The sequence below is a fragment of the Osmerus mordax genome, chromosome 11 (genome assembly GCF_038355195.1).
Source record: "Osmerus mordax isolate fOsmMor3 chromosome 11, fOsmMor3.pri, whole genome shotgun sequence".
In the NCBI taxonomy this organism is placed as follows: domain Eukaryota; kingdom Metazoa; phylum Chordata; class Actinopteri; order Osmeriformes; family Osmeridae; genus Osmerus; species Osmerus mordax.
The window spans coordinates 12,739,695-12,764,944 of NC_090060.1; the positions used below are offsets into that span (position 1 = coordinate 12,739,695).

Genomic DNA, 25,250 nt, shown 5'->3' on the forward strand with positions numbered 1-25,250 from the left:
TATCAAGATTTGAGATTCAAGAATAAAAAATTATGGTTGGACAAAACCTTCCATTACGAGATATATTTACATAGTTAGATTTACATTTTGTATCAGCTTTTTTAATTACTTGGCATAATAATAATTTATATATTTTATTTTTGTCAAGCCTAAATAAATCTGATAAAATCTGAAAATAGAAAACCCTATTGACTTCACTCAAGAGTATTTGTTGCTTCCAGCTCCTTTAACCTCCTGATTCAGAGTGTCGCTGGCTGGATAGGAATAGCCAGCTCTTCCAGGTCCTATGCTGTAGCCCCAAGGGGCAAAATATCTCCAAGGAGAGGACTATGGATCACACCCTCCAGGCAGCACCCCCAAGAGATACCAGCATAAGAAGGTCCTGTCCAGACATGCCATGCCACAGTCACTCTGACTCCCTAAGTACCAGCTAGACCTGTTTGCCTCGGCATCCGTCTTGCCTCTAGATAGAGAGAAGATAATTGGGCCACTTTTCAGAGCTTACTACAACATTGCAATCATAGCACCTGTGGCAAAATGTGCCTCTATGTTACTGAGCAGTACATATTTAAAAAAATGTCATAGTAACATTTTGTCCTATGATAACGAGAAATTTGAAACCAAGAAATAAAGTGTTTTAGAGGGTCGCTTATTTTCAGACTGAGGTTGTTAATTGGTCCAATGGGGCCAATGTGACTGCTTCAGCAATTGTAGTATCGTATTTGTGTAGTTACTATGGTAAACACTGGATATACATACTGTACTGTATATACAATACCAGATTTATAGATACTGAGATTGTTTGCTGCAGAAAGACAAGACAGGGTGGGGACCTGGACTCAGTTATTGTGAGACAAGCAGATAGATAGACAGTCAAATAAATGGACAGGCACCAGACAAGCAGACACTTACAGTGCAATTGAGAACTCTCCTGGGAGAGAGCGTAAGTGAGGGAGGGATGCCTTATCACACCAGGACTGTGGGCGTCAGCTGTGAAAACTGGCTGAGACTGATATCAGATACTTTCATCCACATTTCATAATGCAGAATATGAAACAGTGGACCACACATTCTCACGCTTTCTGGGTAAGTATGTTGTGTCACAAGTTATGAAAGCCGTGCATTATTTTATTGATAGTTTCATACAAAACACATACTGTACAAATTCCATTATGGATCATACAAGCATTGTGGCCCCAGTCATAATATTATGGTCCACACTTTCAAAAAAGTGGAACCCTAACCCTAAATCTTTTTGTCTGGATATCATTTTTTTAGAGGAAAATTTGGTCTGAAAATATGTGTATAATAGGGTGCTGCTTTGAGTTCCTGGTTACGACAGCTGCAATCCTATGTGTTTCTCAGGGTCTGCTGTTTCATGCTGTGCAGGTCTGGCTGGGTGATGGAGCACAGGTCTGGCTGGGTGAAGGAGTGCAGGTCTGGCTGGGTGATGGAGCACAGGTTGCCCAGCAGACTGTATTGTCTCCTTCTTCAGCCAGGGATGATAGATGGAGCTGGAGAGGCTCCCGGATAGGGACTGAGCACATTGTAGCAGAATGCGGCAGGTGGTGAGCACTGATAACACTTACTGTACATGTACATACAAATCTTTGATTACGCACATGGGAAGGCAATCAACAGGAACAATGAACTCAGTAGTGGGTTAACAACTGCAATCCATTAACATGAAGTCAAAAATGACATTGATAGCAACGTTCCATTCGAAATTCATTTTTTCTCAGAATCATGTGCAATGAAATGTAATGTATAATTGGGTGTGCTCAAGGCGAGAGCACAACCTTTGTTCTCTCACATATATATTTATTGTGAGAATGCTGTTAAGCATTCTCACAATAAATAAATTATGCTCTCACTGCTATACATATATAGTTATAAATTAGTCTTTCACTCGAAGTTTCACCTTTCCTTTTGCTGTGCATATAACAAGTCCCCAGTAGCCTGGCTTCAACTTCCCGTATGAGTCAAGGTGATCATTTTCATCCTGTCCCCAGCTCATTAAAGAGAAACCCAGCTCATTCCCCATCCAGGCTTCCCCAAGAGTGGAGGTACTCCCTTCACCTTGGAAACAGAGAAACATTCACAGCTCATGTACTCTGAGATTGATTTGTGGTGGACCTAGATTCGTGATGAAACATGATTAACAAGAAAGAAAAGTCAGAAAAACTATCACATTGTCAAGTGTCAAAGGTTGTTTTTAAGAGAGGGATTACTTCAATGAGGTATTTACTGTTGCTCTTTAGCGAGCTCCTGCTCATCTCCTTTCATGGGAATCTGTCACCGTGGCGATGAGACAGTACTCATTGAGTGTGCCAGGAGACAGCACCCCCTTGGGACCCAGAGCATCATGGTGATTACTGCAGGGCTCCTCATTATGAGGTCATCATGAACATTTAGCTCACAGATGGAGGACTTAGTAAAATAAGTAATCATTTTGTGTAGATTTACAGTATTGTATGTGACTAACGCACTGTACTAATGTATACAGATGAATCGACTCAACAACTATATTGTGTGTATTGTGTATTATGCACATTCAATGCACTGTCAAGCCAGATAATTAGTTGTTGAAAAATTATAGATTTCAAAGTTTTGTTACGTGACATGAATTTAATATGTTGCATATAACTAATACCTTTGTACTGTATTCTCTGACAATGATAGGCTGTTTGATGACTCCCTGGTCAGTCAGTCTCAAGTGATTCATTGCAACGCAGAACTATTCTAGTATTAGCATTGTGGTAAGTGACACTAAATAGCATGCTTGTTTTACAAAAAGACATTGCTTTTCCTGACATCATGACTTGAAGGGAAGACAGTCCAACTGAATGAATCCAAACTGTTCCTTTGTGCATGTTGTCCTGCTTGTCCCCACTGCTAAGAATACACCAGGCTGCCTAATCGCAGGAACAGACCCAGTCTGGGGGTGGGGCGGGGGGCATGCCTTTGCACATGGCAGCACAAATTAAAATCCCTCCTGCAGTCGGCTTCTCTAATTCCCTGGCACTATGCTGTGACCTGTCCCAGGAATTACAACCAGTCCCCTCATACTGTGCAGCCAGCATAGAGCAGCCATGCCTCTTGACATGGTCTCCTCCTTGAACCACTATGAGAAGTGAGTGGTTAAGCACACATGGCTGAGACCAGATTTGGAGCATTAGCATTCTAACTCAATTAAGGACATAATGGTTAGGGGACTTTAAAAGGCATTGGCTTTAGCAAGCATATCCAACTTTTCAACAAGAAAGTAGTAGAAAGTCTGAAAATAGTCTCCCTCTCTTGTGTGTTCAAGGAAGTGTCCATGGCCCTGACAAACCAAAGGGATAGCATACAAAGACTAAACTCAATTTAGTCTTTGTATGTAGAGGATGGCGAACAATGGTGAGGTTAGGCTACATGACAACACTCACATTGCATAGCCTAACCCAAATACGCTACTTATTTATAGTAGTTCCATTGGGAAACGTATTGTAACAGAGTTAGTTGTCATGTAAAACTATAGTTTCTGCTTTATTTCACAAGGCATTTCCCTTCTTGTCCTCTCTTGCTCTGTTTCTGCTGGCTATATGATCTATATTTGCCCTTATTTGCTCTCACATTATACAATAAGCAACATGAGATACTCATATATTCTATAAAACCTGTTTGAAATTAAGTACCTATATTCCTGGTAACATGAGATTGCCTAATACCTTATGAGTGTCTAAAATGTGTCTGTGGTTGTTTACAATGGCCAGAAGGGACTGTCCAGACAATAACTCACCGTGTTCTTAAGGTTTTTGTTTGTTAGGGTTCTGTCTTTAGAAGACATTAGCCGAGTCTTTGATGGGAACCAAGGACAGGACACAAACAGCCAGCTAGAGCAGTGAATCTAGCTGCCAAGGTGCACACGTAACACAATCGTGTACTACCTTGTTTTGTTTTGGATGCGTGTTTTTCAGTTGTACCAAACAGCATTGCACATCGTGTCGTTTTCCGATGTGTTTTTGCATAATTGGTAAACAAATGTGGAGCTGTTAACATGCATTTATAGTAGAGAAGCAGAATCAAACATACATGTGAACATCTGCATCAGTGCCTGAATGACTAAATGCACCAATAGGATAATTTGATCCTGCCTCACCATTCATGATTTAGGTGCACTGCTGATAGCAGCAACAAGGCCAATATGTGAATATGAAACAGTTCTAACACAGACTACCACCCATCGTATATATAACAATGTGATATGCAGATCTAAGATATACAATCAGTGCAAAAGCTTTCATGTCCTATGAGATGTCCCAGAAAACTAAAAATGATTCCACAATATGAGATCAGTTCAAAAAGTATTTTATTTAAGTTACATGGATAGGATAATGTCAAGTGGAGAGGATTGACTTTTAACTTCCTTAGAAAGCAGAATTCTGTGACCGTATCTGAATCATAAGCAGAAAACTAAGCTGGAATGAAGGATTGTAGCTTTTTTATTCTCAGAACTGAAAGCCATAACTGTTGACCCAATTTCTGGGCTTTAGAATATGAGTATGACTCTTTCACAATCACACTGGTGTTGAAAAGGAAATAACACAACTTGCATGCCAGTCTCAGCTTACTGCAATGTGCATACAACTATATTTCATGATTTGAGGGAAATACCAACTCTCTGACTGTTTTTTTATTTTGTTGCAGTTTGGATGAATGATAATCTTTGTCATAACATTCTTTAGCTCATCAGGTTTCTTGACAAACATTTCTTTATTTGATAGAAGTGATTCAGAGTTAAGATTCTGGACCTTCTTTCTACAAGGCTCAACATGCTCAACTTTATTTAAAACTCTTTGTCCCATATAACAAAATAATAGTAAAATAAATATAAATAATAATAAATAGAAATAAAAATAATCGTATTAATACAAAAAACTATTTTGTTGTGATGCTATGATGCAGCTAGGTTTCTGAGGAAAACATGAATTAATTCTCACACACATTTAAACAAAGTAAACTTTTGCTTTAGGAGTCACTGATTCATGAAAGTTCTATGAAAATGTGTTGGAGATACTGTCAGTAGAATGGCTGCATCAAGTATGAGTTCATGTGACAACTTACCCGGGGACTTGTTGAACTTGTTGATTAATTGTAACTGATTTAACTACTTGTACTCACTGTGAATTATATTATTGTTGCTTGCTTTCCTCCAGATACACTCTGGGAACTTTCGAGGATCATGTTGAGTCAGGTGGCTGAGTGGTGAGGGAGTCGGACTAGTAATCTGAAGGTTGCCAGTTTGATTCCCAGCCGTGCCAAATGACGTTGTGTTCTTGGGCAAGGCACTTCACCCTACTTGCCTTGGGGGGAATGTCCCTGTACTTACTGGAAGTCGCTCTGGATAAGAGCGTCTGCTAAATGACTAAATGTAAATGTTGTTTAATTGTAACTTTAACTACATGCTCTTCTGGTTCTACCCATTGGCTCTTATTTGCTTTTCACAATGAATGCTTCATGTTTTGGCTACCCCACATTGTTTTTGACCATTGACCTATGCACCTTTTGCTCTTTCTTGTTAGCCGCTTTGGATAAAAGTGTCTGCTAAATGACTAAATGTAAATTAAAGTGTCATACATAGGGAGAAGGAAAGCAAGAAGGCCTTGTCAGTGCACAGCACAGTGGTCAGCCCAGGACACCAATCCCACCTAGATGCTGGGCTGGTTGGTCCACACCAACACAAGAGGTGAATATATATTTCTCTTTTTTCACCGTCTCTCGTTTGTTTTCTCAATCTCTATATGTAATTTTGAGCAGGTTGTTTATCTGAGGATCCCCGTTTGAGTGCATTTGGATGCAGCTTTTAGCTCATGGTTTGGTGTGACGGCCATTAATAGAAGACTTATCCTCATGTCCCTAACCAGGACCTCATGCTACGTTTGCCACTCGAATTAAGAACATGATATACTGCAACCCTTTACACAGCACTCTCTGTAGCTCTGTTATAAATAGCAGTATTATTAATAACTCAGGGGTAGGAAAGGAATTCTTTCTGAGAATATTTTTAAGTATGTGATTGACTGTGTGAGTGTTTGAGTCTGATTATTTCAAATGTTCCTTTTTTTTATTCATCCAAAACATTTGGCTTTACAACTTTATAGCATTCCTGTCTGAACCACTAGGGTCTATATTTCTCTTAACCTCAGGGGAAACAGTGCAGAAATACTGTAGGGAATGGTGAGCAATGGAACAGGGAGAGTCTGAAGCAGAGATTAATTCTGGAGCAGATTGAGTCTAAAACAAAGAGAGAGAATGTAGGAGTTGAGTGGATGAACTCTCAGCTGTCTGTGGGTCTTTGTCCTGACACTGCCCAGGTGACAAACTCCCTGCTCCTCGCTTCTTCCTGCCCGGGGCCGTATAATCATTGCTTATGAATGTGGCAGGAGGCCACATCTGCATTCTCCAGTGTTCTCACGAGGGGCCTGCTGACGGAGGTCCTTCTTCCTGCTCTATGACGCCCCCCCCCCCCCCCAACCCCCACGACAACTAATTCTGCCGAAAATTGTAATTTGAGTTTTTTTGGTAGGAAGGGGATCATGGAGGATGTTATCTCTTTAATTGGGTGTTGATCTTCACCACCTGTTTTCAAACGTAGTTGATGGACCGGAATCATTTGCTGGCCAGTAGTTCCATTCTCACTGTTTCACTAATGCTCCCATCTCTCTGAAGTGCAATACACTTTGAGTTACCTGCTGGCCTATAAAGTTTTAGCAAAAAAGTACTTGATTCCATCTACATTCAACCTCATATACAGTGCATGGTTTATGGCATTTTCCTGGGGAGAGTGAGTCTGTCTCAACCTTTGAAGACCAGGAAGCATCTACAGCCAGTACATGCAAAACCTGCACTGATAACTGGCGTAGGTTAGTTTGACCTGTATGTGAATCTTATTCTTATCACCCTTCCAAGGAATTCAATCTCATTACACAAGTAGATCTAATTATGATTTAATACATTAAAGATGAACAATTTGTATATTTGTATTGACTGCAAATCACATAGCACAATTTAAATGTATTCATGTACATATGTTAAGCAATGTAATGTTTGTAAACAACAATGTAAAGTTTGTTTGACTTTGAAAAGCTTACTTTCAGAAGGAGCTGTAGTTATAAAAAAGTTAAAATAAAAGTGCAATATTATTCTACATTGGTCCAAAATTCATTTTAATCAGCAGGTTTATACTTTTTTTCTTCAATATTTTATATTTTCCTACAAACTGCTGCTAAATACAAGAATAACATGTCAGTTTACAAAAAGCTTCGCATGTCAATCATTCTATCAACTATTCACGATATACATCATGTTTTATCATACAGTATAGCTGTCTGAAACAGACTTCTGACCAGACATTTAGATTAATTTATCACAGCTATGATACAATAAAACTCTCGGTCATCAGTTCAAAGGCAATAGAAATATAACAATACCAACATATACTCAAGGGGAACAATGCATAGATACAGTAGAATAATTTGCAAAGCAATCATTTACAATTCTTTGAACTGATTACAGTTTTCTATGCCTATGGTTTAAGTTGTATATCTTGACTGGCGCAATATATAATTTTGGACAACATACAATGCAATCTGGTTACAAAGCCTCACGGAAGGTGTTGTAAAGGCCTTTGAATGGAGCCTCATGAAAAGTTTAAATAATAACCTTTTTCAATATTATTATTAACATCTGTGTGGTTTTAGTTGAAAATCATAAAGTGAACATAAAGATGTTAAAGTGGGAGTTTAAATTCAATATACATGCTATTACTCAGACATTTCAACCAGACAACAGTCTAAAATGAATGTCCTTCAAATCTTTAAGCCAACCAAGTTCATGAGCAACAGCCCAGAATACAAACCATATCTATGAATAATGATCAGCAATGCATAATTATGACTGAGGTCCCAGATATGATTTGACAATTAAATCCATCCCGTTCGATAATAACAGTTTTTTACATACAAATACCAAGGTAAAACATACAATGCAAATGTACAAGCTACACGATATAGAACACCATGGTTCTCATCAAGTATTGAAGGCTGAGATTTGTCCCACTGGGTTAAGTCTTTCAGAGAGGAACGTTAGTGTCATCATCTCCCATAGTTAACAGATTTCAGTGTCATCTCCTACTCACCAGTCAACAATAGTGAGACAAAATCAGGAACGGGAGTGAAAGCTTGGCTAAACGTTGCACAAAGGACATATATGACCAGCTTGTCCATTTGACATTTATCATAAATTGAGAATGGGTCCATCTATGAAAACAAATGAAGGATTATAATCCTTCAGGATTTATAATCTTGGCTGAAGAGGACACAGTCTAATTATTCACAGCGCTATTTGAGTTTAGACCCAGTAAAGGACAGTTAACTATATAACTACAACATCAAAGCGTCAAGCCACATACTGTAAACTCAACAAGATCTCCACTGCCTTGGAACCAGGGAATCTGGTCTGGTACCAGGGGATCTGGATTAACCATCTCTACGAGATTGATCAGTTATGGTTATCTACCAGGGTCAGGGGACTAGCAAGGGAATATTGCATTTCTATAAAACCCTAAGCAGAAATGTACTTTAAATTTACTTTTTACTTTAGGTTTAAATAAACTTCATGAGTATAGTTATGAACTACTACCTAGGCACAGTGAAGAACCCTGGAGTAGTCACTTCAAGGGTTCTGAGACAAACTTAGCAGAGAATCATCCTGACAATGATTATATGATTTACAATTTACAATCATAGTTCATAATCATACTTAAAATTTAATTTGCGTTAAAAAGAAATCAAAATACATCAGATTTAGTAACGCATTTTCATGTGGCTTTTCACTTAATATATTTTCTGTATTTACAAGACACTGGTGAGCTTTGTTTACAACCTGATGAGAAGCACTCTATGGTTGAGTTGAGTACCATTGCACGCTGTTCCGTATAAAACTATCTGATACGGATTTCTTTGTAATTTATAGCACATTTGCTTCTCAGCTTTGTATTGTCATTCTGTAAACACTGTACAAAATAAAACAGAATATATTATACATTCAAATATACATTCATATCTTATAAACATGACATATTGTACAATGATTGAGGGTACAGGATAGGAAAACTTTACAATCCGTCAACTACATTGCAATACCTATTGTAAAAACATTGTAAGTACATAGGAATTGCTATGTAATTAAATGGTATTTAGCGTTAGCGGTGTAGGTATTATAAAAGTGCAAGAAGGCACAGTATGGGGTAGGGGTGTAAGGGATAAGTGGATGTTGTAAAGGGGCAGCACACAGCACTGTATTTCCAGTTTTGACTACTATGGATGCAGTCAAAAGCCTGGGAAAATACTTAAGCTTTTCAATCAACAGTGCATTCCGTGTGCTTCATCAGGTTCAAAATTATGAAATATAAAATAGCTGTTGTTTGCTGTTTTTCTTTCAATGTCACATTACCTCTATAAATCTCCTGCAGTGATCATGGCTGATCACAACTCTGTGTTTACAGAGAACAGGAACACAATGTAATTTAGGTCGCATACAGCTATTTATTTTACTGTTAGGTTGTTGTGGCTGGGACAAAGCTTGAAATCTGAAATAAACAGAGCAGTAACATGAAGTGTACCTAAACAGCAATACTTATAGTAACATAATTGCAGATACATAGGAATTTGGATGTAATTACATGGTATCAAGGGTCAAGGGTCTGTACTGGTTATAGTAAAAGGTATTTTGGTAGAGGAGTGTAAGTGAATATAGCAATGGGGCAGATGAAGATCAAATCATATTAACATTACTATTACTACTAACTTACCCCTGAGAGCCTCCCCCATACCAAGTTTCCCTTCCAAATAACTTGTATCACTTACACGTAATAAAGTGTAACTACTTTATATACTGGTTCCTATATAACTACATGTTGTTACAATACGTCTTGCTACGTAGTTACATGGTAGCGAATGAACACTTACTGCAAGGTGTTACTAAAGAAGCTGACCCCATTTTTCTTAAACTGAAGAGATGGATTTTGAATATATGCAATGAATTGTGACGCAGAAATGAAGACAAAGGCGTTTGGCACTTGGATTGTATTTCTGAGAAATAGCTCATGTTGCTTTGAAATCTGGGGTCATCATCTGCAGAAAACAGAAAAAGTCTTCATGACATCTTTATGTCTATAGCGCAGATGATTGAGCAGGGCACTTAAGGATGAACGAGGGTAGCTTTTTGGGATTTGGAAATTTGCCATTCTGAGATGCATAACAATTGTGTCCTGTACCACGCACAATTCATAAGACATTCAGTGAACTTTGAGGTCAAGATATCAATATGTGTGAGAGTGTCCTGGGTTTGTCATTGCTCTGTCCTGGTCTAGTCCTCTAGCCTGACACCCAGCTGTGTGTGGTGCTCTTCACCCCATGAGGGAACCCCTGCTGGGAGGCTATGGGCTCAAAGTTAAAGTCAAGTGAGTCTCCGTCCATCAGAGTGTCATGGAGGATGGACTCCATATCACACTCAAACCTTTCGATGGACATGTCATCCAGGTCGCTAGGCAACTTCTCTGGGTGGGGCATCATGGGCATGCTGGGTCGCCCGTAGCCGTTGGGGTTGAGTGGGCAGTACCCAGGCATCCCCCCGCTTCCTAGGTGGGCAGACAGGCCGTAGGGCATCTGCATGGGGCTCTTCCCCATGGGCAGGCAAACCGAGCCCCCGCTGTGGCTCATGCTGGACAAGGACATGAGTGCGCGTCCGTTCATAGCCACTGAAGCGGGAGGGGCTTGGGTGTGTCCTGTGTGAGTGTGGGGGTGGTGAAGACCATGTGGGTGAGGATTACTCCCTCCCATCAGCTTGGCTCCATGCTGCCCGGTGCTGTAGGGGGGCAGCATGCGGCCCCCATTGGGTTGGGAGACCACCGTCTCCACTGTGGGCAGGAGGTCCCCATGAGGGTCTGCATCAGAGGTGAGCAGCTCTTTCAGCAGGCCAGCAGGGCAGCTGTAAGGGCCCAAAGAGGGGCCGTAACTGGGCTTGCTCTCAGGCAAAGACTGCATGGGGATGGGGGACAGGCTCGTCATCCCTGCCTGGCCATACATGCACTTGTGATAGTCCTGCTGGGGCTGGGGGCCCATGTTGGAGGAGCTGAAGGGGGGATAGCCAGGGCTACTCTGCATCATGGTGGAGGGGGAAGATTGGGAGGAAACCTGGACCGTGCCACCACTGCCCGCTTGAGAGTTCTTGGGGGAGAGCAGGTTGAGGTTGTCCAAAAGGTTCTCCATGACATTCTCCGAGCTGTGGTGAACTAGTGAGCTTGTCATCTCTGACAGGCTGGGCAGGGTGGCTGTCATCTTGGCTCCAGAGGATCCTGGGTACACCATGTGCATCTCGCCATCGCCAAGGTCATCCTGCTCGGGCATGAAAGGTGAGAGGCGTCCACTCAGCGTGCTGGCATTCGAGCTGGTGCGAGGCCTGAAGCCGTTCCAGGCATCAAAGTCATCATTGCTGTGCGAGTTGGGGCTACCGGGCCACTTGGAGTAGGAGCCAGGGCTGTCTCCTCCACCATCAGGCCCCTGGAGCAAAACCTACAGGGTTAAGAGAGTGAGCGTTACACACAAACAGCTATTCTACATACAAGTGTAAGAGGCAGATACAAAAAAGAAAAATTTAACTATCAATATACTGTATATAGGAAGGCAGGAGTTGGCCTGTTTACCTTTTTCTTTGCAGCCCTCCCTCTACTCTTGGCAAACTTGCTGTTGTTGTCCATGGAGGCAGCTCTGCGTCTGGGAGACTTGCCGCTCTTTCCTCCATCTGGGTTGAGCATCCACCAGGAGCTCTTACCCGTGCCTTCATTCTGCACACGCACAAAACGACTGTGCAGGGACAGGTTGTGTCTGATGGAGTTCTGCGGAAGAAAGAGAAGGAAGTTTCAGTTTGTGTAACAAGTACGACATTTGGAGAGTCTTTTTTTTCAGTAGAGTGAGCAGTATAGTTCTGGTACCTAAGAACACATTAAAGAAGGCTCCTGCACTATAATTCGTTACAATAAGATCACTGACCCTATCATAGTATCCCTGACAATTGACCTATGTGTTTCCCCAGCACATACAACTGTATAGAAAGAGAAAGACCTGACTGCACAAACACTAGCATTGCACTGTGCCACCCCTGTGGATAATCTATCCCTTTATTTACTGCAGTCAATAAGGCATTGGAAAAGTCCATCAGACGAAAGAACATTTATATTAGGAAAATGTGTGGTCCTAATATACAACACCCTGATCCTCCCTGTTCACAGAGACGGAAACTCGTGTTGGTCGGTTTGTTTGGTTGTTAGGACTACAGTAAGTTTTGCCCTAATCTATTTTGTCACGCCCACTGGCACACACACACTGGCACGGTATTTTAGTAACTCTTTTCCCCATTCATGGGGATTCTTTGGACACAAAGAGATTAGCGCACGAGGCTGTTGCGCTATGTCTATCCTTGTAACTACTGTTACTTGTTTCTACTTCTTTTTCTCTCCTCTCATCACCTTAATTTCTTCTCTTCCCCTCCAGGGAAAACCATCTGTGTTGACACATGACCCACGGCTTGAAAACTGGCCTGTTACAAATGAAGTCGTCTGACTTGCTCAACCAATAGTTTCCATGAACAGAATGCCACTCCTGCTGCATGTCTGCTGTAAGCTGTAGCCTAGTTAATGTGTTGGTCCTGTGATAGACTGCTGCAGAAGGAAGATTCAATGCAATCTGTCGCAAAACCTTTTCAGAGCATATTTTACCCTCTGAAGTGTCAAGGGATAAGACAGAGATCCAGCATAAGACATCACAGGCCCATAAAAGAGGATGGGAAATACCATGGCAGAACTCCTTATGCTGTGTGGGGAGACTTTGGCAGGGAGTGTGTTTGGATGCAGGAGGGTGGAAAGTGTGTGTGTGGGTTTATGTGTGTGTTTGCGAAGGAGAGAGAAAGTGTGCAACTACGGTTAACTGGCTTGGCAAACGTAAACACTGTCTTTGGGTAGGGAGTCTAGATGCAGGGTGGGATTGACAGCCAAAGCCCACAGTTGCCTTTAATGCCAAATAATGAGGCACATTTCATTAACCAATTACTGCAGCTTACCTTGATTTCACCTCTCGTTCTGTTCACGTATAATTATTCTGACATATTCCTGAGACCATTTCTTTCTAAACAGTCAAGGGCGACACAGCTGATTTATTTCTGGCTGCAGTGAATAGGAATGTTAACATTTGAAATAAGCAACGGGTTAAAATTTCAAATGGAATCATGGCTGGCTTGATAGTATCTTAGAAAACAGAGAATTCTGTTTAAGTAATTGAACAGAACATTCTACTTCAACAGTTAGTTGAAGTAGAATTCTCAGCCAACACAATCAACATACCATACCAAGGTTAAAAGTGTGCAGGGTTTGGAGGAAGTCTAGGTCTGATTGGAAGACAGTCTAATCTGGTGCTGCATAGAAACATGAAAACACCATCCTCTCACTGTATCAAAACGATGAAAGCATTGGTATTCGACCTTCATGTATACATTTAGTCATTTAGCAGACGCTCTTATCCAGAGCGACTTACAGTAAGTACAGGGACATTCCCCCCGAGGCAAGTAGGGTGAAGTGCCTTGCCCAAGGACACAACGTAATTTGCGCAGCCATGAATCGAACCGGCAACCTGTATACTTTTATTCCAATTGGTATTGTTGAGAATTATTATTACTTACTCATTATTGCTCTCAAGTTATTGTAATGTGGCATGAAACTGCACTATTAATGTGCAGTAATTGATGTTGCACTTAAATAAATGGTGTTGTTTCTGCTGCACTGTACTAGGCACTACTGTCATCGAGACATCATTGTCAATTGAAATGTTCTTGCTGCTGTAAATGTAAGCATTTGAGATGTTATTGTTGCATTGTAGTACACTGTACACTATTTTTTGGTAACCCTGTCTGTTGGCTGAGATGTGGCTACTTTGTGATGTGGCTAATAAATACAGACTGTTCCTTGACTCTGACCACCAAAATACTGAAGAACTATGCACTTACAATATTATCTTTAATTGTTTTCTGTACTTTCTATATGCACTATTTGTATGTTGCTTTGGATAAAAGCGTTTCTTAACTGAACAAAATGTACAGGAATTAGCCAGTTTAATAGCTAGATGTAAATGAACTTGTATTCTGTCGAAGCCTAACTTCATAATAAACAGAATTTCTCTGGACACACAAGGATGTGACCACATTAAAGAGTGCTGTGACAGGAAACAGGGCTGACTTCCTGCCTTTCAGGAAACTGTGATTGTGAGGGAAAGAATAAGGATGGAATGCAAGCCACATAGTATGGAGTCACACGGGTACTGCAGAGTTAGCTTAATTAATACCATACCATTGGCATTTTATCCACTGAATGAAATCTGAAATGTTCTACATTTTGTGGTTGAAAGACAATTGGCTATATGTTGCTGTTTATTGTGTGTGTGTGTGTGTGTGTGTGTGTGTATGTGTGTGTGCGTGTGTGAGTGAGTCAATGAGTCAGTGAGTCAGTGAAACTGTGTGTGAGAGAACCAGTGTGGGTAAAGGGGAATTTGAGATTGTGTGTTGAGCAGTCCTGGACATAGTGTGCTGTTTCAAACTGCCTTCCTGCCAGGGTTGCTGAAAGGCCACACAAATTTGGTGCCCTCCTCATCTCTTTCGCTCCTACCAGGCTTCTCCTCCCCTCTCCTTCTTAGAGAACTGTGCTCTCCTTAGCCTGTCTCTAAAGGCCCATGGCACAGAAGTCTGGGTCACAAAAGTACACTCTCCAACTAACTCAAATGTCAACTTCTGTTTTGAAGAATCCTGAGCACAAGAACATAACACTTCACACAGAACACTAGTTGAGTTAACCAGAGCCCCTACTGAAACCTGCTCTTTAAAACACATCAAAACAGGAAAAAGGGTATCTAGTTTGACTCGCCTTCTTTGCTGAAAACATACAAGGTCTGCAGAGTAGTTTCACATGAGCTGAGTTCTGAAGTCAGCTGGAGTGAAATCAGTGGGTTCACCCTGCTAAACTTGAGAGAGGTCTTTGTGCTTTCTTGGGCTGAGCTGAAGTGATGTGTTGAGGAGACGAGACACCCAAGATCTGTCATTAGCTTAAGCAGCTCAGTAGGCCTCCCTGTCAAAAGGGAAGTCACTAGAACTCACTAGAAAGAAGAGGAAGAGGAGGTCTGTAATGTCAGGTGGTAGCTAAATTAGACAAAGCCATTAGTCTTATGGAATTGTGCCTTCAATAAGTGTATCAGACCTGACACCATTCCATGTGAGTTCTAAGAGAGCCGTAGCTATGTAACGCTCTAGTTTAGATGTTATTGTAAAATGTTGTTATTTTAGAACAATGTCTGGCAACATACTGACTGTTTCTTGACTCTAACCAACAAAATACTGTTAGGACTATGCACTTCTGATGTACTAATGAATAAAATGTAATGTAATGTAAATGTAAAATGTAAAACAAGCTCATTTCCATGTGCTTTCCTTCCCTACAGAAAAAACATTTGGAAATTCCCTAAAGTGATCAACCACAGACTCGAGTATATGTCAATTGACATTCATGTATTGTGTGCATATTGAAATACGGGCTATTCAATAAGAGATGACGACTTCATTTGTTTGCTGATTGATACAGTATGTTATTCATCACCAACACAAGGACTGTCCCTTCACTGACCTACTTACTACAGTAAATTCAACAAAACATAAAAAGTTCATAAGAGGTCCTTGAGAAGAAGTGGAGAGGAAATCTAATGTGCAGTTGTCTCTTTATATTTATAACCAGGATTTCATTAAAAGAGTTGAGAGAACAGGAAATGGCTTTTGTGATTAGGTCCTTGTAGCACTGGGCAACAGGACACGTTGCCAAGGACCATTTAGACCCTCAACACATGGGACAGTTATGACATATGACTTCTGGTTTGCTGTCAAAAAGGAGACTGAACTCAAATCAGACCATGGGATATGGTCAAGCAGCTCCTTCAGGTCACGATGCATGTACCCTCCTGAACACAGCTGATCCCACACTCGTGCTGCTGAAAACTAGAGTCACAAAAGAGAACCTTTGTCGGTGACTGACGTCAACTTCCAATAATTGAATTTAGGAGAGAGTGAGGGAGAGGAGACTCACAAACAGTACCTCTTCTGTGGCGTTTTGTGAGTGGGACCAGCTATTCGACTACCATTTCAAGGAAGAACTTCAAAAATATGTATATTTGCCTTGATTGTTAGAAAGTCAATTTTCAAAACTGTCACAAGATGCTACAGTACATAGCTGCAATATTTCTAAATGAATATTATACAATACTTCCTCATCCAATGTATAGCCTGAGGCCCAAGTTTTTGGCGAGCTGTATTGCATGATTTCAGACATAGCTGTATACACTCTTAATAGCCTCTCTACATGGGTCAGTCTGGCACACAGAGATTAGTGGGTGTCTTACAAACACAGATAAACATGTAGGCATATGTTAAATCCTACTTATCATCAGCACAAACAACTGTATACTCTCTCTCAGCTGCAAGGTACTGTAGGGGAGTCAAAAAAGGAGCCAAGAAGAGGGCTATAAGCAGACTTCCTCTTGCCTTGTATCCACAAAGGAAGACCTCGCTAAACAAATGCGAAGCACAGAAGGCCTAATTAGTACACACTCAGGAGATCTGCACACTGAGGGGGTTAGAAAGTTACCATGTTCTGATCAAAACTATAACTGCGTATTAATCCAGAGAAAAAGAGAATTCCACAATGTCTTGCTTTTAGGTCTTACCGACATGACTACTGAACATCCCCTACTGCATGACAACGCCTCACAGCTCAGACATAAACATCACAAGCTACTCAACCACCAACACTGAGAAACAGTGGTCCAAAGACCCAAGTTAATTTCTGAGATCATTCTTTTTAATTTACCAGTTCTGACAGTCCTATAAGGGTATGTCAGCCAGGACTGACAAGCGGAATGATTCCCTGTATCCATAAAAGAAATATGGAAAAATAAGAATCTGTGATCTTTGCTTTGCTACAGGGGTAATGTGTTATGGGCGGTCCTGGCGCTCACAGATTACAGACCATAAACTGAAGTTCTGTGAGGCCAGTGCTAATACACAGAGGCCATGTGTGCTAGCCAAGCTTACCATGTTAATATATGTGCATGCCTTGCTCTGGGCAACACAATATGTGACTGTGAAAGCACAGAGCAGTGTCTGTGAAGCTGCCATTTTTTTGACTGTGATCAGCAGTGCAGCCAGGGTGGGCTGGCCATGGTCAGAGCCAGATAAATGTGTAGGGGCAAGAGACTAACTGCTAATGTGTAAAGGGCTATTGGTGTCAGCTACAGTGCTGACATGCTCCTTGTCCTGTTACATTTAGTCATTTAGCAGACGCTCTTATCCAGAGCTGTTCCTTCTGTTGCCTACAAGGTATTTGGACCTGTGAGCTGGAAGCTTGTTCATGAACTAAAGAGAATCCAAATACACATTCATAGTCCGTAGAAGACTGGTGTGGAGAAGGATAAGAAAAGTTAGTAAATGTGATGATGGTGTGTAAACTAACATGAATTCTTGCCATTAAGAGGACAGACTCAGAAGAAACCTGTAGCTACAAGTGCACTGCATCAAATGGGCTCATTATGAAATTAAGTTCACTTTGCGTCCAAACATGACATCAGAATAGAATACACAAACTAAATATAGACAAACCTCGATGATCAATATTTGTGTGTATGTGTGTGTGTCGGAGGGGTGTAATTTGACAATACCTTATGGTATAAGGGTTTATCTACAGTATACATGGCCAGCCGGTGTGTTAGTACCCACAATACCCTTCCCAATGAAATTTCATGCAAATGAATGAAGACAGAGGAGACCGGAAGAGGAGAAATTGAGGAAGATGAACAAGTTGAGGAAACAACTGAAGAGGAAGAGGCTCCAGTGTGGGTGTCAGTCTGTACTATTTCCGCTCCTGATGACATCATCAGTGCTATACCACGCACCACTTGCCGCTTTCAAAGGGCACATTTCCTGTGAGCAAGCGCTCAAATTTGCATCTTGTCCATCTCAAAAGGTAGTAGCAAATGGTTGAGAAACAGTTACACAACAGAGGCTAGATTAATTGTACTGATACAGACAGCGTTGTCAAAAATACACACTAGGATCACAATCAAGATGTTGAAGGGCAGGAGGTACATGATTTTTTTTTTATCTTACAAACAGGTTTGCAAGAAGTCACTGTGAAGTACTTAGACACAAACATAAAGCAGAAATGTTGTTTCATTGCATGAAGGTATTCAGTGTGACCTGTATTCTGTTTCTGCCAATTGTTTCAGCCTTGTGGCTTGAGGGGAAATAAGCGCAACATCATTAATGATTACTGATTAATGATAACTTTATCAATTACCAATTACCAACACAATAGGTTTCCAGCTGCAGCCATGCAGCAGCAACGCAGCAATGCTTCTCACTAACTAAACTCTCTCATTTACAAAACCAAGCCTCTCTCTAACAAAAAGTCTCTCACTACTGAATCATGAAGAACTAATGCTCTGTCCCACGGGATCTGGGAGCTGTTCAGTAGTCAGGCGGACAAGGTCTGCTTAAAGGAGAGTTAAAGAGGAAGGAGGGTAGGGTGTAGGTGGGAAACACTAGCACTGCACTAAAAGACATGACTGTACCTAAAGGCAGATACACAAAACTGCCTTCTAGGAAAAAGTATTCAAAAGTTTAGAACAGTTGTACCTGCTAGATGTGGAAATGTTCCTGCTTTTTAAATAATGAACACCAAAGTTTTAGGAACTCTAAACACACACACACAATGCTTTGTTTTGTAAGACTGCTAATAATAGTGTATCAGGAATATTTATTCCGCACACCAAACACATTTTACTCAGTGCTATAAAAGAGGAAAGAAAAGCAGGAGTCTTTAGCAGATAGAGCAGTAGATAAAAAAAAACAAAAGAGAATAGGATGAGGGGGAAACCATGTTGCAATACAAAATATATAATGGTCTGCACTGGAATGTACACTGTGTCTGTGTTGCCAATGGACAGCAAGGCTTTAATTATGAAGCCAGGTTGCAATGTGTGTCTGAGACCAGCATGCCTGACTCTTATGCTGACAACCCAGAGGTACTAGACTTTGGCCTATGGCTCCCTGGTTCCAGTAAATGTGTCATTATGCAACACTTAATGTCACTCAAGTCGAGCATAAAAGGGACCTCTCCTGTTATCTTTTTCTCTGCTTTTTCTTTTTCCTCCCTTCTGTCTTTATCTTTGTCCCAAAAGATAGGATATGTAGTTACACTGATTAATTGTGCTTTGTGAGGAGTCATGTTAAAAAAACAGCGAATCTGGAGGTGGCTGGAGAAAAAAGACAGGAGATCAGAAGGAGAGTCTGATCCAGGCTCTGTCTAGTGCCTTGAAGCCTGAGAAACACAACTGTCCTTAGCCTGGTATAGTGTCAGGCAGGCCTGGACTCCCTGCCTTTTTTCCAACCCTACTGGCACAGATTCACACACAGACTAGAAGTTTCGAGTTTAGAAGCTGGAGACCTAGAGAACCTTCTACACCTCTACACTTTGCACATCTGTAAACCTCTAGTCATGACTACAAAGTACTTTGTATGAATCAGATTATTATTTGGCTTGTTTTATGGTGGAGGTGATGGTATTTGTTAAAGGGGCCCATGTTATAGTGTTGGTTTGTACACTAGATGAGTCATTGGGTGCCTTCGGGTGGTAATGCCTTGTGTGCCGGTGACTGTGCTAGCTGCTCTAACGCATGTGTTTGTCTGAGCCCGCCTCCAGGCTTGTTTGTTTACTATAGTTCAGAGATTTAAGTGCTTAGTCATGAAGGTGCTTCACGTAAAAGGTGTAAGCAAAGCTGGAATACTTTCCATTCATCATCAACCTGTCTATGAATTGTATAGCCTACATGCACCTAATCCTCAGTTGGACATCAACCATTGCATCTTAAAGTAAAAAGGAACTAAATATAGTGTTCTCCCTTTAAGGAAAGGAGCAAACAAATATATGTATATTTATTATTATTAATTAGTTAATTATTTACACAGGAAACCCCTCCTGAATCAAATATACACTATCAACACTGTCTCGTCCTCTGAGTAGTCTATTAAGAGTTTACATTGCAACACTACGTTATGGAACCTGGGTCATTCAAGGACTGCTGGAAGGGATCTTCCCAGTACACACCCCCAACAGGCCAGGATGAGTTGCATGCCCATAGGATGGTTAAGTTCCCATGCCAAGGGATTCTGGAATGCCAAGCACATGTCTATGGTGGATTTCTACTAGAGCGTCTGCTAAATGACTAAATGACTAAATGTTCTACTGGTGTCAATAATGAGCAGGCAGAACAGAGTAACTGTGAGTAGAACAAACAGAGAGAAGTTGAAGAGAAAAACCACCTACAGTATACAGTGCCATGTGTAAACACTGCTCCTGAAACATGTCGTATTGCTGCTATACTTAGATAAACAACTTAAGCCACAAATACTACAATTTAAATCATCTACAATGAAAGAATGGAATGGCATCAACTAGTCTGTCTAATCATTTTGTTGAATCAAGTGTTTCAAGTATTTCACTAAACACAATTTTTCATGTAATATTACATGTACAAACATTATCAACCATACACACTCATTTCCTTACAGACTGGGACAGACCTCTATACAAATGTGATCTGGATAAAAGCATATCACTTTTATCTTCAGTGCGAAAATGGAATGTGTCAGCACATGACTGAAAAACAAAACCTTTCTTTGCGAGAAACACTTTTCTCGCAAAAAAAACTTTTCTTCACATTTTACAAAGTGCCTCTGACTATGGCCTTGGCTTTCACAGACAGCCCTAACACCCTGTGACTAGAAAATACCACAGCAAATCCTTCCAATCTGGCTGAAGACTCAAACAGTTTCTCAGCAGACAGTTAAAATGAGACTGCTGTCCTACATACAGGATCTGGCAGACAGCACAGAAGTGGAGTCAGCTGTGTTTAAACCTCAGAATACCATTCCAGAGTGGAGGGCCTACCTCGTCACACCCGTAACCTGAGGACCCTTCTTGTGTAATAATATTGGCTACATTGCATAGTTCATTAATACTTCAGATAATGGTTTTTTGAATACTGGGTCTCATGATGAGATCCTCTGACACATATTTTGTAAAAAGGTGATCAATGGATTCGATTTAAAAGGATTTGAAACTCTGATAATCTGTCAATTGTGTTTTAGAAGATCTCCCTTGTGATATTTTAGAACAAAAAAAGTCAAACACATTTTGGAAAGTCCGTCAATAGATGGAAATCTCTCTTTAGTCAGCAGACTTTAAATATCTCGAAAAATCAGATGACTGACTAGACATGGCAGAAATTGGCCAGTGGACATAACTTAGTTACTCTACCAACACAATGAAAGGAGATGACATAACATTACTGGAGCTTGCTCTAGGAAAGGTTTGGGCAAGCTAGAAAATAAGTTATTTATACCCCTTAACAGCTATTTTGTGATTCTACCATCTGGCTTGAATTGCACCTTTAAACATTATGCCTATAAAATACAAACTTGCATATTTGATTAAACTGAACTTGTCGTTCGATATTATAAAAAATAAGTCATACCTTCCAACCAGCAGAACTATTGCTGTCTCCCTTGTCCTTGAAATAAGGAACACTCTTCACCATCCAGTCGTAAATCTGAGACAAGGTGAGGCGCTTCTCTGGGGAACTCTCAATAGCTTTAGTTATGAGATCAGCATATGACATATTTCCCCACGCATTACGACGAGATGAGCTACTTTTACGTTGGGCAGCGGCAGCAGCAGTCGCCGCAACTGAGGATGTTGAGCCGACTGGAGAGGACAAGAGAGACACCTGTTGCTGATGCGAGAGCTGAGGGTTTGGGAGCTGTTGCTGATGTTGACTGGGCTGGTCGTGGATACAGTTATCCTGACACTTGAAATCATTGCACAAGTTGTTGTGCTTTTGCTCAGGAAAATCTTCAGTCTCCTCCAACAAACTGAGACTGCTAATAAAGTCGGAACTGCTGGTGGGTTCCTGTTTCACTGACGGGGCTGGCGAGGATGTGTTTGAGTCTCCTGGATTTATGAACTCCGGTCGAGGCAGGGGCCAAGTGCATGAGCGGGGCCGTGAGAGTGGTTCAAAATCCGGGTCGATTTCTACTAAATGTTCCTGGGTTACTTCGGCCATAATACTAGTAGTTATATGAGCAAGAGATCACATGAAAAGCAGCAAACTAATGGAAAACGATATTTATAACATCAAAATAATAGTTACATATAAAAATCCGAGATCGTAATGAAAACATATAATCGAAGCTAAGTTGTAAAACAGTTTGACTGTAAATGCTCCGATCCAAACGCAGTAAAATTCCTTCGTTTTCTGTCGCTCCTTGCCTACATGCCAGCCTGTTGAATGTCAGTGTGTGGAGCGGTGTTCCTGAAGCTATCAGTTGTTGACTAATAGGCTACCACCCACATTTGAGTGACAAGTTGATACCGCCAATGGCGGCCATGTAAAAAACGAAACAACACTGTTGTCAGCACTACGTCTTTTTCTGTCTTTCCCAGAAGAAAAAATAAATATTTCGATTTTGATTAGGTTACGGAATATAAGGGAAATTGACATTGGCTATTTGTTTGTTTTGTTTGAGGGTTAAGGGCCACCGTACTATACACTATAGTCTAGTTATTTTTATAAAGTAGAAGCAAAATGGGGGTACAGATTTAGGCAGGTACAATGTCTTTGATGTTATTTCCTAGATGGCTACATTTTGTTATTTGAGTTTATACATTTCAAGTGATTTTTTTTGCCTACCTAACCAAACGGGCCGCGTTGAAGGCACCACACACACTTGCAATTACACCAAACCTGTTTCCATATGGTAAACTAATGAAACTGCATTAAAATGGGATAGTAGCCTGGATGCGCGCAGTGATTTTGTCATCTGGCATATCGCAGCAACAAAGATTAGAGACATATAACGATCAGGGCAAACTATAGTCAAACTATAGACCACTGAACATATCCAACGCAAGCAAAGTCATGAAATTGCCATTGCCTGCCTTTGGACGATGCTGACATCTTTTGGTGGTCAGATGGTAGTACAAATCCGTCCTCATAATATGCAGGTGTTGGTCTACTGGACGTCATGGGGGGGCTAAAGCTCAGTGGTCACAGCACTTGACTCCAAATCAAGAGGTCCAAATATTATTATTTTTTAGGTTAAAACTTTAGGCTACAGCTTAATAGAGAGGAAACTCTTTTTCAAAGAGGAGAAGAAACCTTCCTTTTTACATTTGGCCTGTAGACTAATTGGTCGTGTTTTTTGTAATTGTTTTCAAAACAAGGTGCTACCTAGCCTGGCTCTGCCCTCCTATGTACTTCCGCTCAATTTTATTTTTGCTTCTGTACATAGGTCTGGCCATCAGGTACGTAAGTCAGATTTTTCAGGTTGATTTTCTACCAGCGAATCAGCGAACAGAGGGAGTGGCTGAGAACCATGACGTTGATGTCGTGCGCTAGTTTGTGTTGTAGTTCCGTAATGGCGGCGGAGAAAGATGCGAGCAAAGCCATTCGGTCCGTTGTGGCAACGCTGCCGAATATCCAACAGTAAAGCCGAATATCCAACAGCTAAAGCTGAAGCAAGAACAAGATTTGCTGAGTTTTGTTGGTGGCCATGATGTTGTGGCCCTCCTCCCCACGGGGTTCGGGAACAGTTTGATTTTCCAGCTACGGCAGCTAGCTCTGTTACAGTAGTGGTGAAGGAATTGGCTAAGGCGAACGCTAGCGATTGGTTATGGCAGATCAGAGTGGCTCTGGGCAGATCCAATAGTTTTAAACTTCAACAGAATACCCGCCTACAAGGAAGTCATGAGGGAAGGGCTAGCCAGGGCGATGGAGCGAGGCCAGACTCTCTGTACAAATGCAATGTACGAGAGTCTGGTTAGGACCAGGCTAGGTGCTACCTTCTCTTGACAGTATTCAAGAGAAGTAGCTACTCATGAGCCGTGAAAGTTTTCAGAGAACGGTAGGCCTACAAAGGCTGTTTTCATAGAATAACAAATTGGGGGAAAAAAGGTTGATCGAGGACCTGTCATGTTTTTGGAGGGAAAAGAAAGAAGACAACTTTCTAGGTCAATGTGCTTCCACCCTCCCATACTGCCTAATATCGCTTTATAGGAAGACACATGATAATCACGTTTAAAAAAGGCTACATTTTTTGTAGCCTAAGGACATTACATACGCTATAGACATAATGTGTACTTTTAGGCTTGGGCTACCTGATTTTATGATTCTCAACTACATTTCCTTCACACCCATTGTCCACTGCTCAACCCACCAGGCGGGCTGCTTCCCCAGAGTAGCGTCTTTCAGTACTGTCTAGTTGAGTCTGATTCACACCTCTTTATTAGGCCTCGGCTGAGTACTTCTTTGTTCCCCTCGCAAAGTCACGTTCAATTCATAGTTTGGTCCAAGCATATAGCTATTCTATTTCCCTTTCTGGCTGCGATACGAACCCTGACCTGTTTGACCTTTCTGCAAATAGCACTTGCATACTACTTGGTGCCCTGCTTATTTGCAATAGCAGGGGTTTCATGGCACTTACTACCCCTTTTTCCCCTTTTCTAGAGCTCGAAGTTGTTTCGTAACATTTTACATGATCTTAGACTGTACTAGGCATACATGTTGTGGATTCCCTTACATCAGTGCAACAGGTCCATGCTCTGTAACAGCTTGTCTTACGGTAGCTTTAGATATTGAATTTACTGGGTAAATGAATCAGTAGTTGAGACAATGCTGGATAAAGTCCCAATCAAGTCTATAAGTAGGACTCTTATAATTCAGTTACAGTAAAAGTGCAACCACGGGACAGTACATGGCCTCATAATGCTTCTGTCCTTTGACCAGGCATTCTTATTAGATTTGACGTAAAACCATCCTTGACAAACAAACAAGATTAAATCTTATTTTCCATGAGTTGGGAAACACAACTTATAAATGCCGTTGTATAGAATGTGTATAGTATAATTTGTTAAATCAACCAAAGATGTCCATCTATTTCAAAAAGTTGTGCAAAATAGTCAAATATGACACTAAATAGTCGTAAAAAGTCACTGCCACTGATAATGAGAA

The 25,250-nt window shown here is 41.0% G+C and overlaps 1 protein-coding gene across 1 annotated transcript; it reads right to left on the bottom strand.

Moving 5' to 3' along the window:
* Positions 1 to 7,020: 7,020 nt before the first annotated feature.
* On the bottom strand, positions 7,021 to 22,492 carry foxo1a (forkhead box O1 a). The gene is made up of 3 exons (XM_067246539.1): positions 21,717 to 22,492; positions 11,747 to 11,938; positions 7,021 to 11,615 (listed from the first exon to the last, which is right to left on the bottom strand). Exons 1-3 carry the CDS (start codon positions 22,302 to 22,304, stop codon positions 10,419 to 10,421), a joined length of 1,977 nt encoding a protein of 658 aa, XP_067102640.1. The 5' UTR covers positions 22,305 to 22,492; the 3' UTR covers positions 7,021 to 10,418.
* Positions 22,493 to 25,250: the final 2,758 nt, after the last annotated feature.

Excerpts from the sequence above, each read along its gene's own strand:
- foxo1a (XM_067246539.1), bottom strand. The coding sequence starts at position 22,304 with ATGGCCGAAGTAACCCAGGAACATTTAGTAGAAATCGACCCGGATTTT. Across the intron at positions 11,939-21,716 it reads ATAGTTCTGCTGGTTGGAAG|AACTCCATCAGACACAACCT; the intron begins GTATGACTTATT and ends TTTCTTCCGCAG. Across the intron at positions 11,616-11,746 it reads GGAGGGCTGCAAAGAAAAAG|GTTTTGCTCCAGGGGCCTGA; the intron begins GTAAACAGGCCA and ends TTAACCCTGTAG.